At 39.4% G+C, this 14763-nt stretch overlaps 1 protein-coding gene across 6 annotated transcripts in view; it reads left to right on the top strand.

Moving 5' to 3' along the window:
- WNK1 (WNK lysine deficient protein kinase 1) overlaps positions 1 to 14763 on the top strand; it is a 106315-nt gene that overhangs the window by 74133 nt on the left and 17419 nt on the right. For 4 of the 6 annotated variants that reach the window (XM_035550716.2, XM_035550711.2, XM_035550713.2 and 1 more), the window contains 9 exons: positions 309 to 590; positions 1272 to 1363; positions 1916 to 2078; positions 2642 to 2758; positions 4949 to 5122; positions 5914 to 5965; positions 6128 to 6268; positions 6625 to 8051; positions 12068 to 12151. In XM_035550716.2, the coding sequence (XP_035406609.1) occupies positions 309 to 590; positions 1272 to 1363; positions 1916 to 2078; positions 2642 to 2758; positions 4949 to 5122; positions 5914 to 5965; positions 6128 to 6268; positions 6625 to 8051; positions 12068 to 12151 (2532 nt within the window). The remainder of the gene's footprint in view (positions 1 to 308; positions 591 to 1271; positions 1364 to 1915; positions 2079 to 2641; positions 2759 to 4948; positions 5123 to 5913; positions 5966 to 6127; positions 6269 to 6624; positions 8052 to 12067; positions 12152 to 14763) is intronic. The other 2 variants (XM_035550712.2, XM_035550715.2) reach the window with 1 other exon arrangement.

Below are 14763 nucleotides of genomic sequence, written 5' to 3' on the forward strand. Positions count from 1 at the left end.
AATTTCAAGTCTCAGATCTTAAAATATTAAGTCACATAGGCAACTGGAGAGAATTGGGATATGAAGATTGTTTTGACCAAGACTTGAAATTTTGGGTGGGAATTTGCTTGTTGAAGCATGGTGACTTGTAAGCTAGGCTTTGGCTATTTGAGCAGCTGCTCTGCTTCTCTGGAAAGATGGTCTTTGGAAATACTTGAATAAGTACAGAAAGGAAAGTTAGAAGATGCCCCTGAAACTGATACTTTTTTTTTTTTTTTTCCTAATTAGCTCTGATATTCACTAACTTGACTCCTTCATTTCTATTGCAGGGCTTTCCATCTCGGCTGCCGCCTCAGTACCCAGGAGACTCAAGTGTTGCACCTTCCTCTGCTGTGGCTTCTGTTAGCATTCCTTCTGCTGTACTGTCCCCTCCCTTACCCACAGATGTAATGGCTCAGCCAGGCTATCTTGCCCCTGTTGTGCAGCCGTATGTGGAGCAAAATGTTTTAGTTCCTATGGGCAACCTAGGAGGACAGGTTCAAGTGCCCCAGCCTACAGTGAGTTTAGCGCAACAGGCCTCGTCCGCCTCTTCACAGCAGGCAGTTGTGGAGGTAATTATGTTGAATACAATGTAACAATACATTTAGGGTGTTTGAATTATGGTACAGTGTATGTGTGTGGGGAACTAATCCCTTCCATGCTTGTCTTCAGATGGAAATTAATGTTTCAAATAACCTTTTTCTTACAGCAGAATGTCATGCCAATGTGGGGACCTTGTTGCCACTGGCTGTTCTGTTGGGAAGTGAGTGTGCCTCCTACAGGCAAAAACCTGTTAACACTTCACTTCTTGCTAGTACCGTAGAATATTTTGCCATATCAATGAGAAACTGCAACTGATAGCCTTTGAGATCCTCTCGTTATGCCCGTTCCCTGCAGCATTGATGATGCTAGGGAGAATTTGAATCGTCTTTGAGTTCTGCATTGGCTTGCCTTTTGCACATTCTGTTAGTAAGACTATGGCTGCATGGCAAACTAGTGACACGTAGCAGTAGAAAGGATGGCTGATTTTCTGCCCTTCCCCCACTCCTCCCCAGGATGATAATTTGCTTCACTGCAGTTTGCTCTCCAATCTTTTTGTAAATTAGAGCTTTCTAGATGCCAGCTGTTTGAAGTTCTAAAAAGGCAGTGCTTTTAGCTTTATAACTGATTTGGGAGGAAAAATTAAAGACTAATGGGTGACATCAAAAGGATGGGGGTTCTTTGGAGTTCTTGATACAGGTTTCTCTCCATAGGGCACTCAAGGAGTCTCACAGACGGCTCCTTCAGAGTCTCTGCCATCAACACAGCCTGCTCAGTCTACTCCTTTGGCTTCCTCTATGGATAGGTAAGCATGGATTTCTTTTCACCGTATTGAATTTCAACTTCATGTGACAGATTACCCAAGGAAGAAATATCTTTAGGGACCTCTTTTTCACCAGGGAATATTTCTTTTTCAGTAGGGGTGTTCTCTGAGGACAGGAGGGAATAAGCTTCCTAGAGGAAAAATAGGCTTAATGAGAGTTGAAGAAAGGTTTGATTTACAGCAGACGATGAAGGGAGTGAAGAGGTTCATGTGCAGTGACTTCTAATCTTTTGTATTGACTGTAAGGGACGCTTTTCTGTCCTTTTGGCACTTAAACTGAATTTAAAATTCAAACAGCTTGAAAACATATTTGGAAGATGTACTTGTACAGCTCAGCTTACAAGAAATACATAAGTAATTACTCTTATAATTACTATTCAAGCAGCTTTATTGGTTGACAGAATTCTTCTCCCCTGCTCTGTGATTAACAGGCAGCCACTGCTATCCTGAGGAGAGTATCATCTGGCAGGGTAAACCGTATTGTTGTTGCAGCTATGGAGTGCATGGGTACTAATACAAAGTTGCTTTTTTTAGTGCACATTCTGATGTTGCTTCAGGAATGAGTGATGGCAATGAGAATGTTCCTGCTTCTAGTGGGAGACACGAAGGGAGGACTACCAAGCGTCATATGCGGAGGTCTGTCCGCAGTCGCTCTCGACATGAGAAGACTGCTAGGCCAAAACTGAGAATTCTAAATGTGAGTGTTGTGGTTTTTGTTTTTAACTTAAGTGACAGTTTGGTAATGTTGTTGCCCGTTTTTGAACTTCAAAAGTTGATTTTCTTCTGAGGAATGTGTGTCTTCTGTGTGCTTGTTTGGTATGTTGCTGTTCCCCCACTGCCACCTCTAAGCACACAAGCTATCCGCTGTATTTCTTCTGCTTCTGGAGTCAGTATTCCAAAAGTCATAATTAAGAGCTTTTGGGAGCATTGCAGATGGCAAAATCAGCTTGCATAGCCACTAGTGATTCCACAGACTATTCCTGAATATTTGCTTTAATCTTATTAGTAAAGCTAGGCCAGTGACGTGTAAGCTAGAAAGGAACAAGGGAGCATCAGGAGTTCTAGAGAAGTATGGACAAGGTAACCTTGGATGTTTGAGTAATTAGTAGATCCTCAGGAAAATAGTGCAGTAAATTGCACCGTTTATTAGTCTAGAAAAAGAGAATGTGTTCATCTTAAAGCAGTACTTTTGGTTTGTCTCCATGGGCTTTAAAACTCAAGCCTTATATTCTCATGCTTTTCATAATTTCTTTACTTTAGGTTTCAAATAAAGGTGATCGGGTAGTGGAATGCCAGCTAGAGACACATAATCGGAAAATGGTTACTTTCAAATTCGATTTGGATGGTGACAACCCTGAAGAAATAGCTTCGATTATGGTAAGATACGTCTCAGAAATAAAAGATTGAGTCCAGTCTTAATCATAATAATAATATAAGCAGTCTTATTTTCTCACTTGCTTCTTTCCATGTAGCATAGCCTGCTTCCTCTTTTTCCTGTGCTCACTTTATTGCTTTGTAAGTACAGCTAGAGACTGTGGGCACAGAGTAGAGTATGAAATTGACAGTTAATACTGCATGCTTAGTTCATGTGAACATTTGAGTCACTTTTTTTTTTACCCTAAAATTTCAGTTTTTACTGAGTATATCTGCTTTAATTTTTTTTACAGTCTAATTTTCGGAAAAACTGCAGACAACTTTTTGAAAACACCACAAAGCTAAATAAATTGTTTGCTTTTCTAAGGCCAAAACATTGCTAAATCTTTAAAACTTTTGCTTAAGCTTTTGAGTTTTTGCTGTTCTTAACAGAAACATCAAGATTCTGCCCTTTAAGGAGTGAGAATCAATTTTTTTTTCTCATTTCTGAAAGTTAGTAATTACTGCTGCTTTTGACTAAGCTAGCCATTGTATCTCAAAGTAAACAAATAAGCCTCTCATTCAGCAGATACTGGTCAAACATAGAAAAGAACTTATCATTTAAACACACATATATAGGACACGTTTAAATGCAAGTACCTTGTAGTGTGGAATAGAGCCTCCCACAATTATTTTAATTGAAATTTATATTCCTGTGCTGGCACAATCTGAATGAAACTGAGATCACTTTAGTGTTACTGAAATGGAGAAGTGGGTTGGAGCGGGACGTAACACAAAAAGCAGTATCTTTTCCCCAGCTTCTTGGACACTTGTGTGGCATTCATCATTTGGTACAGAAAGGTGGCAGAATAATAATAGGTGGTCTGTGCTGGGTTCCTACTTTTTCAGAAGGAACCAAATTAGAAGCTCAGGAGAAAGCCTTTCCAAGAAAGAGGAAGTTGGTTCTTGCCTATGTACGTGTATTGACAGTGTAAACAAGTCAGTTACATGATATTAAGTGTCAAGAAATATGCAGGCATTACAGATCTTACATTGTATTATATCTAAATTAATCCTATGGAGGAATAAAGTAGTATGTTTGATTAAAGAGCAGACAGTTGATGAGTGCAAACAAAACAAGTGAACTGTGTTTCCAAAGCACAGTCACGTCATTGAAAGTACATGACCTTATCTAGAATTTTGTGCTCATCACTTTCTTGTTGAATATCGAGGAAACTTTCAGTTATAAGACTTTTTCAGTATTCATTTTAGTCAGATTATTAGGTCTATTCCACATACCTCATAGGTATCTGGCACTACTTTACTTGAAGTACTGAAGGTTTTTTTAATTAGTAAGTATTCTGCATTGCAAAGGCTAATACAAGCACATAATGCTTGTTTCTTGGGTTTCTGAACCAGCATCCCAGAAACCTGTTGAGAACAGTGCCTCATGCTTTATCTCTAAGGCACTTTCTCTCTCTTTCCACACAGAGATACTGTGACTGACAGCTTTACTTACGTTTCGTAGAGTAACTGATGCCGTGAAGCTGTTATTGTGCATTATTTCAGGACACAGAATTTTCTCATGGGTCAGACTAACAAACTAAGAATTTCTGTCTAAATGCAAAGTGTACTTGTTTAACCTCGTTTACTCCAACATAAGCAGCAGTATTTATTTTTATAAAGCTGTACAGTGTGTTGAAACTTGATAGGTTGAACGTGCTTCCTCTCACCAAATAGGAAACATAATTGTGTTTATGTACTGCAGTCAGACTTTCAGGAGCTAGTGATGTGATGTGCAACCTCAGTAGAGTAGAAGTTCAGTACAGAATGGAAATAAAGTAGGACAGAATCCATCTTGCAATATAGAAATTTCTTTTTTTAAATATATCTTTCTTTAAATGTGGCAGTAAAATTAGGTTGCTAATTTTCAATTTAACTGTGCTAAGGAAAGATTGAGGTGACAGGTAGAAAAAGAGATTGAATGTTGTTCCACAGCAAAGAGAAAACCAGAGCAAATATTTCAGTGCTGGAGATGATGAGAAGCAATTGTTTCTCTCCAGGATGTCATCAACTTTACCTTGTGCATAAGAATGGTGAAGGGAGGACAAACAGTAACACTGAAAGTTAAATTATGGTCACTCAATGTTCAATACATAGTTTTGAAATAATTTGTGATAAATAAAAAATATTGCTCTTCTGCTGTCTTTACAGGTGCAGAATGAGTTTATTTTAGCAACTGAGAGAGACTCATTTGTAGAACAGGTGCGAGAGATTATTGAGAAAGCAGATGAAATGCTGAGTGAGGATGTAAGTGTGGAGCCAGAAGGTGATCAGGGTTTGGAGAGTATGAGGACAAAAGAGGATGGCTTCTTTCCAGGGTCGCAGGTATGTAAAAGATGGATTACCTTAGCTATTCATGTTTTCGGTTTTGGGTGGTATGGTTTTGTGAGTAGAGCTAGTTAGAACTGAAACATCCTTTCATGGGAAATATCAAAGCTTAAAAATGAAATGAAAAGATACCAGAGCTTCAGATCAGGATGAAAGCCTAAAATTTATTTAGAAAGATAAAGAACTTAAACCATTGTTTTTTGACATGTTCTAACATTTCTGAAGGTGCTGAATTTCCAAGTAGACCACTAGGCAGACAATCTTAAATGCTGAGGCTTCTTGGGTTTGAGGTTGTTGTAGGACAGGGCACTAAAATCCCCAGCTTTCTGCTGCTCCATAAACACTGAGAGCTTGGAGTCAGGCCCTCTGTGGTCAGTGGGCTACTAAGAGACTGGATGGGTCAATTAGAGAGCACTGGTATTGAAGCTGGTTGTTGGGAATCATAAGGGGTGACATTTCCTGAATCTTTGCCTTATTTCTAGAACTACTTTGAAACGTCCATTTATTTAATTATTTAACTATGGAATGTTTAAGGAAATAGGCTGGACTGCCTGTTATAAAAAATATGCTTAGATCAATTTGTTACATTGACAGTCACTAAACCGAGAAGTTATAAAAGCACTATAAATGACATTTGTTTAGGCAAAATTCTACTGGTCTGGTAATGGTGCTTGGGTCCATGGCACTGCATACCTTAAATGCCCACATTTCAGTAAGCTAGCATTTTAAGAACTATCTTGTGGGTTTCTGTTTCAGAATAGAACTTTAAATTTTATCTTACTTTACAGAAATTAGAGTTCAAACAGCCAGATCCTACATCTTCCATGCCACAAAGAATAGGTAAGTCTTTTGTGATTTTTTTTCAACAGTTACCTTTTTCTGTTTCAGCGGATGGGTGCAGCCAGGTTTTTATTTTGTATGATGGAGTTCACATTCCATATTGCAGGTTATGTATTTTGTTACAGCTCTGTATCACTGAATATCCAACTTCTTTCTGTTTAGGGGTTCCTCCTAGCTCCTTTACCCAGGTTGTCCATTCTGCAGGAAGACGGTTTATTGTCAGCCCTGTCCCTGAGAGTCGGTTAAAAGAACAGGGATTTTTCACTTCTGCTATTCCTGGAGGAAAAGAAACTCCGGATATGGGTAAGTTATCTGAACTCTTAAAATCTGAAGGCTAAGACACGTTCTTCAAAACTGAAGTTAGTTAAGTAAACAGACAAGCTCCTAAGCACTTAAAGTACCTGGAAGTAGGGAAATGACTGTGCTGGTAAGGAGTGGTTATAATCTGGATGATGATATGCAGGATTCTTGTAGGAAAAAATGTTGATGGGCTCTCTGCAAGACTCTGAAACCTGAATTCTGTGGTTATAATTTGTTCCTGGATTTATATATATATTTTTTGATTTATGCAGAGAGGTAAACTTGGTCTTAGTCTAGCAATAGGAAACAATCCAACTAGGAAAATTCATTACAGTGTTGATATTTTTCTTTTCGTTCAGTTGCTGCATCTCCACTACATGGTCCTGGAATGAATCTCTCCCACTCTGCATCATCACTGAGCTTGCAGCAAGCTTTCTCTGAGATGGGGCATGCTCAAATGACAGAAGGACCTAGTACAGCTCCTCCAGTGTTCAATCAAACAATACCACCATTTCCACCTGCGCTTTCTACCATGGCAGGCAGTGGTGCACCTCCCACATCTGTAGCTGCTGCTTCAATATCTGTTCCCTCTAGCACAGGTGTTTCTCTTCCAGGTTCTGTTACTTTGCCTTCAGAAAGTGCAGCTGCTGGAGTTGCGCCAAGTGCAAGTGTGTCAAGCTCTGTTTCCCCTCCTCCAGCCTCACAATCTGGACAGCAGTCCGGTGGTGTGGCTTCCAGTGTAAGCGCCCCTGCATCTTTCTCCTTAACTGTCACGTCCCAGCCTGCTCAGCCGGTAACTGGAGACATTGTCCCCAGCATCAGCACACCGGCTTCTTTGGCACTGCCAGGTACCCAGGTTGCTGGTGTCACTGGTCTTGGTGTCATTGCACCAGCTGTGACATCTCAGTCTGCTCCTCAAATAGTAAGTAGTATAGCAGCACCACAGACATCTGTTGCCCTGTCTCTGGCTCAGAATGTGGCTTTACAGCTTCCTCAGCTTAGTACTAGTGGCTCTGTCTCCAGCCTGGCAGAAACAACAGTTGTAAGTGCTCCACAATCACTACCTGAGAGTGGGCAGTCTGTAGATAAATCACAGCTCTGCAGTGCAGCTGGCTTATCTCTTCCAGTCTCTGCACCTTTATCATCCTCTGTAGCAACAAGCGTATGTGGTTCCGTCACTCAGCCAGTGATACATCCCTTACTCATCCCATCAGCAATTACATCAACACCTGTCCTGCCCCAGATTCCAGGTGCAACATCTATGTTGCCCCAGGTTCCCTTGCCTGGTGTCTTACCACAGCCAGTCACTAACTTGCCTGCAGTACAGCAAACATTGATACACAGCCAGCCTCAACCGGCTCCGTTACCCAACCAACCTCATGTTCACTGTATGGAGGCCGATGCTGATGCTCAGTCTAAAGCACCTGGTATTGACGATATAAAGACCCTGGAAGAAAAGCTACGGTCTCTCTTCAGTGAACACAGTAACGTGGGAACAGCACATCCATCAGTATCTCTGGAGACATCGCTGATAATGGAAACTACTGTTATTCCTGGGATACCAACCACCGCTGTTGCACCAACTAAACCCCTGACGTCCGTTAGCACTTGTATACCTCCAAGCAGTTTGCCTCTTGGACCAACTGGCTTGCCAGTGCTGACACCAGTTGCCACCCCTGGGCAAGTGATCACCCCGGTCAGCTATATTGCGGCACCAAGCAGCATTGCAACAGCAGTAGTGAAACCAGGCACCTCTCCTTCAAAGCCCCCTCTTAGCAGGGTACCGGTAAGAAATGCAACGTTTGTGTGAATATTCAAGTATTGTAGAAAACAGCCTTTTTGAACAGAATCTCTTTTTTCCAGCAAAGTATTTTAGACAAGTATGTCTTTGGTTATAAGATCAGAAGGAAAATTTTATCTTGTTTTATTTGTCCCAAGAGGTGTTTTCTTCTGTCCATGCTGAAACAAATGTTCAATTCTATATTGTGTCTGAGCTATCAAATGTCACTGTTCATTTTTTTTACTCCTAACCATGAAGAGTGAAGCACCATGAAGCGTGTGGTTTTTTGTTTATCTTTTTCCAAATAGACATTTGAGAGGCTTGCTTTAAATAGGTTTATATTTTATCCATAATCAGTAAAATGAGTCAGGGAGGTTTTATGTTTCACAAAGTAGTTGTGATTGCTTAGCTTTGCTTCTTATCATTAGCCTGATCCTTGAAAGCAAGGATGAACCTGACAGTGCTTTTTCTTTTTTTTTTTTTGGTCCTCTGTTCCTTACATAGTGCCTGGATAGTCTCTTCCAAATGCTAGATTTGTGAAAACAGTATTCTGAAAAATTTAGAAGAGATGAGAGTATCTGAAAACATAAACAGCATTTTTTTTTCTGAATTGTGCTGTGCAAACGCTGTTTCATAAAGTGTTGAGCTACATTGTATAGTAACAACTTGAGATGTCATTGAAGTTGTTACTTGGCTCAGTAACCAGAAGTGTAGGTATGTGAAATTAGGCTGGCTATTTTCTTATGAATTGTTGCCAGTGCATTTCAGTATTTTAAACCATTGTTAGCCCTTTTCTTTTCAAACCTTAAATGCAAGTGCTTGAAGAAACATTCAGGTTTTTAACAAAAGAAAAACCTTAATGTGCACATCTTTTTGTTTCTGTACCATTCTTCCCCACTCACCAACACTTTGTTGTCTTTAGCCACCCTTGTTACTAGAATAGAATAGTTCAGTTAGAAGAGACCTGCAGAGATCATTGAGTCCAACTGCCTGACCACTTCAGGGCTAACCAAAAGTTAAAGCATATTATTAAGTTGTCCAAATGACCTGAAGCTGGTTAATGTTCAAGGCATTGTAACTGAGTTAATGCTCCTACCATCTCCATTTATTAACAGTATTTCCCTTGTACTCTTACTAATACAGCTTCCTCCCACTTCCTCTGTGATTGTGTATGTAGCAGATGTAGAAAATGCTTCTTCCCTTAGTATTTGAGCCAGTACTTCCTTGGGACTTTAAAATCTAAGTTTATTTATCTCTTATTTTGAACACTGATTTCATAACCAAAATGTTCTTTTTTTTTTTCCTTTCTATGTTTCTGTGCTTCTCTTAGAAGCACATCCAAGTCCTTGGAGGCTTCTTTCCCAGGCTGTAAAGCACCGATGCTGCTGTATTTTTCTGCTAGCGGTAGAATCATTAATACTTCCCCCTTGGGGAATCTTGAATGCTCTGTTCAGGGGAGCAAGGCAACAGGAAACAAACTTAAGGCTTCTTGCCTTGCCCTATGATAAATAAATTAAGTTTCTAGGGTGAGGTAGGGAGCAGAACTCCTCCCTGTGCCTTGCCAACCAGACTGACGTTATTACTTTCCCAGCTGTTTTTACAAAAGTGAAGGGACAGATGGGGTATGAATAAGGTACCATTCCTGTGTGGAGATGGATATTTTTCTAAGACGAAACCAGATGTGATCACTGAAAAGAATTGGTGAAATAATTTCATCAATTTTATATGGGATGAGGAGGTTTCAGCTAATCATAATAGTGTGTTAGTAGACTAACATGCAAAGTTTGTGAGACCTGAGGGAATTTTATAGCTGCTATAGCAATAACCTTTGAGAATTTCACCAGCCTCTCCAAGATTTCTCCTTATTTTAGTTGTTACAGTTTTCTAGGAATCCCTTTCTATTTGATTGGTTCTGCTATGCTACTCTCAGCCGCATTCATATTCTATTTCCCTACCTTGGGTTTTCTTCCTTGAAGATTAAGTAAACCATACTGATGCTACTGAGAGTATAAATCTACAGATATCCCATGGGTTACATGTTGACCTCTAAATCCACCTTTAACAAGACCACACTGGAGTAAAGTTAATGGAGAAGTAAGATACGGAGATGTAAAAGGGGACACTGAATGAATGGAGCTAAGACTCTGGAGACTCGTCTGTTTTTTTCCTGAACCCCAGCAGATATTAGAAATGTCATCTTTTCCTCTTACCTAGTGGAGGTCATGTCCGTGTAACACTTGCCTTGAATTGTAAATGATTCACCAACTTGGACTCAGCAGTTATTTTTTTAAGCAAAATTGTGTTATTGCCCCGTGGGGCACTTCTTTCCCTTTTAGATTGTGTTCAAATGCAAGGTAGAAAATTTCTGCTATGGAGGAGCAGGAATATTTGCCAAGGAAGTTAGGGAAGAAATCTAGATACAGAGGCATTTATATTGAAATGAAGCTGGGAATTAAAGAAAGATTAGAAAACTGTAAAACCTAGTTACTGGTTCAGGAATAGCTTGGAACAGTTAGAAACCTGCTAACTGCAAACCTGTAATTAAAAATGCTTGGATTTAATTGTAATAAATATTTGAGGTTTTTGATGTCTGTTCTAGGAAAACTATCCTTTCTGAGTCTTTCACTTCTAAATTACTTTGTGTTTTTTTCAAAACTTAACTTTAGTTTCACTTTGAGTTGTTTTTAAGGAGCTTAATAAGCATTAGTTATCTGGGGTTTACTAGACTGTCGAGGAAGGGGGGTATTTAATTTTGTTTATGGTCAACCTGTTAACCTGCACGGTAAATATGTTTTGACTTGTCTAATGAATGTATTTAAAGTATGTTTTGCCTTTTATTTATAAACAAAATGATTAATTTACCACAGCTGAACAAGTGAACATGCATCAGAAACAGTAATGCCCATGTGTATGTTCGTAGCACACACACAAGCTGAGGTAATACAACTTAGCTTAGTTCCTACCCCAACATTTGGGGAAGGGTAGATAATTGTGGCAGGTATCTTCACTGGTCAGTTATTTCTGCAATCTGAACCATTAGTTAAGCTGTGGTAACATGACTGCAGGCGAGAACTGGTTCTGTTTGCTGAGGACCAGAGCAGACTTTGGGCTGATTACACATACCCAGCAGTGTTTGCTGTCACAGAAGGGAAGCTGGCTGACCAGCACTGTAACTCATAAGGCTATCCTGTGTTTCTGAAACTTCAGAGTCATGGTCAAACCTTCACAGCTGAGAATAAGAATTGCAAATTGTGTAATGGATCGCTTAATTCCTAGGACTTCTCACTTCCCTAACAATGGAAATAACTAACTGGAATGTGCTCTCCGACCTTGCTGGGAGGCTTTGATCCCTCATTCTAACCTTTCCAGTCTCTCTAACCCCTTCCATGTAACCTGGATGACTTCCCCTTATTCAGTTGCATGGCCCAGTCATCTTCTGTGGGTGATCAACATCCTCAGGTTCAAGACCAGTAATGGATCAGGAGACTGGTGTAAGATGCTTTCAAATATGCTTTCAACAAGTGGAGACATCCTCAAGCGTGACAGTTTCTGTTCAAGTCATTGCTTGGACCAGGTTGCCAGCAGCACATGGCTTGGTGTTGTTAGTGGGCCATTAAAATAGATCTTTTGTGAGGAGGTTGAGTGCATTCCTGCACCCCTTCAAAAAAGTTTCCAAGAGGCTTTATTTATGAACAAATATTGTTGTAGCATTTCTCACAGACTTGAAAATAAAGTTGCCAAGATGCTCTGCTCCTGGGCAGAGCAACTTGCTTAAACTGGTAATTGCGGCCAGTCAAAGGCAGCCTGAATTAAAACAACAAAACCAGACAACCCTCCCACTCCTGACACACACACTTCAACTGTCACAAAACTCCCCAAGGATTCGATGCTAACTTTCCAGGAAGGAAGTCTCCACAGAAAAAATGTAGAGGCCTCTGTCATATAGCACAACTGACTGTAACGTGGTGTCTGATCCTCCTGTTGTTCGTGTCTGATGGACTCGCGTTTCCTCTTCATCATAGGTGCTACCAGTAGGCTCTGAACTTCCAGCTGGCACTCCGTCCAGTGAGCCGCTGCCACCTTTTCCGGGACCTTCACTAACTCAGGTGCTACACGACTCAGCAGATTTTTATCTGCCTCTTTTTCTTTCAAAGAGCATGTTTCGATTAAACTCTCCATTGCATGTTATTAATGTCTGTTTTTCTGTTCTTTTGACTGAGTAACCCCTTTTGTGTAAATGGAGCAGTGGCCAGTTGCTTTAGCACTGGAGATACAGCTCTCCCTTTGGGATGCTGTACCCAGTGTCTGAAGTACAGAAACAATGAGTCAGGCTCAGAGTTATTTAGTGTTTTAACCTGATCCTTAGAGTTTTTTTAAATGTAACACAGGTGAGTGCGTGCATAAACTTGAACTTTTCTTCTTACAATGAAAAGATGCTTCCCTAAAGAGCTATATGCTGTAAATAAATGTTATTGAAAAAACAAAATTACTGGCTTTGAGAAATCCTGGTTTTATTTTTTTTTTTTTGCAGTTATTACTAGACTCTTAACTTCAATAGATTTTCAGATTTGTAAAAGGTCTGTGAAGCTCTAGACCCTAAACAAGAGCTGAAATGTAACAGTGGCTTAACCTTGTTCAGTTTCTGTCCTTGTATGCAACAGTTAGCTTGGGTGTTTTATATCTGAATTGGACAGGTGGTCAAGTCAAGATCTCAAGGATGAAATGTCTTCACTTTTCTTTAAAAAAGGAAAAACTAGATGAAAAAAAATTAAGACAAAATTGTTTTATGGATCTTCTAAATGCTGTGCAAGGAAATGTCACATGGGAAGAATACACTTCAATATACAAAGAAAAGCTGAAAAAATAACCAGACAAAACCCATGAGATCAAGAGATGGCAATATGCTACTTCTGAAAGAAAGAAGACTGAATAAACAGACAGCTTTTTATAGAACTGTACTCAACTTGAGAATTATGATCCTATTTTTAAATTCAATTTTTATTTGATTGATATTTCATTCAAGTGTGTACCTAGTGGTGCCTGCTTAAGGCTCAAAGTAATTTTGTTGTAAATCTAGCACTACCTATGTATGTATACTTTTTATAGTATTTACCTCTTCCATCTGTGGCTTTGGATCACAGAGAACAGTCCTTGAATACATGTCCAAAAGCTACACTTGAACTGGAATCTGCCCTTTCATAGAAAGGAATTATTTTTAAGTTTTAACTATAATTTTAATTTTTTAAAAAATAATTTTAAATTTGTATTTCCAATTAAATAACTACAGTATGAAAACTTGTACAGTACTTATGAGCATCGTGGCCTGATTTCTTTTATCTTCTTGACCACTGAATTTTAGTGCAGACTGTGAGCTAACCTTGATAAAGTCCTGCTCCTTGACGCTCTAGTAACAATCTCCCTCCCATCTCTTGAAATAGAGCTCTTGAATTCAAGTTTCACCTATGGAAGTGAATTTAAAATGAACTGTAAAGGTCGTTTTAGTTCTTTGCAAGCTGTTCTTTTTTTGGGATTTACAATAGTCTGTGAGAACCTCTATCTGAAAGGGTTTAAATTGACTGTCATACAAAGGAATAGTTTGAGAAAATTGTAAATAATTTAAACTGTTAAAGCAACTTTGGTTAATGAGCTATCATGACTCATTCTGTAACTAAAACTGTAAAAACAGAATTATATGTATTAGGATTCTGATCTTCAAAGATACCTTTTGAATTGGATTTTCATTTCTATCTTTGAAATGTGAGAAATATGGTATTCCCTGGTTCCAAGGGCATGAATAGAGTCGAGCAGCAGGGCGTTAGCTGCTTTCGTGTGTTTTTTGTTGGCTGTGACATTAATTGTCCCTCTCTGTTTTCCATTTTTTTCCTCCGGTGCTGTCTGTGCAGCAGCTGTCTTTATTCAATAGTTTCTTCAGTTCTCCCAATAAATGTCATTATTTTGTGATCCCAGGAATCTCTCAGACAAGTTTGCATGGAGTATGTCTTAGAGTTTAGAATGGGAACAGTCTAGAAGGCCTAAATTACAAAATGCTGAAAGTTGGCATCTCACCCTATCTTTTCTTGCTCTATCACCTTCTCAGTCCTCCTGATGGAGCAAATGCAAATCAATGACAGTACTATGTCCAGCCTTAATCAATGAGTCCTTGCAGATGGCTTTCATGTCCAGAGTTACTTTTTGGTTGTCTTTTTTGGTTGTCTTTTTTTTTTTCCTCCAAAAAGTACGTTTCAATGTTTTGAAAGCAATGAGGATCAGTCCACTGCTTGGAGAGTATTATGCAGTGTAAGGAGGCAAATACTTGTTCTCTGTATGTAAGAAAACTATGAAAGAGAATGCATTGCTCTCAAAACCTGTCACAGAAAGGAGACTGCTACTATATTTCGTTTTATGTAATTCTTACTAGCAACCAGAATGTGAGTAATTAGGCATGGGTATCTTCTGCCTCCAACTGAGCAAGAAGCCGGTCATCTTATGTAGAGCTATGAGGTGGTGGTGTTAGCAAGCAACATTTTTTTTCCCTCTAGCTGCTGGAGGTAGAAGCTTTTTATGTGCCTTTCAGCCAGTTCTTTTTAAAGTACGATTTTGCCGAAGAGGAGATGCCAATTTGGTGATAATTCGCAGGTGTTCTTACCACAAGCAATGGTAGCAAATGGATCTGAAAGCAGTTGGTTAAAATAAGTCACATTAAGTTCACAGTGCTTTT

The sequence above is a fragment of the Cygnus atratus genome, chromosome 1, assembly GCF_013377495.2.
Source record: "Cygnus atratus isolate AKBS03 ecotype Queensland, Australia chromosome 1, CAtr_DNAZoo_HiC_assembly, whole genome shotgun sequence".
NCBI lineage: Eukaryota > Metazoa > Chordata > Aves > Anseriformes > Anatidae > Cygnus > Cygnus atratus.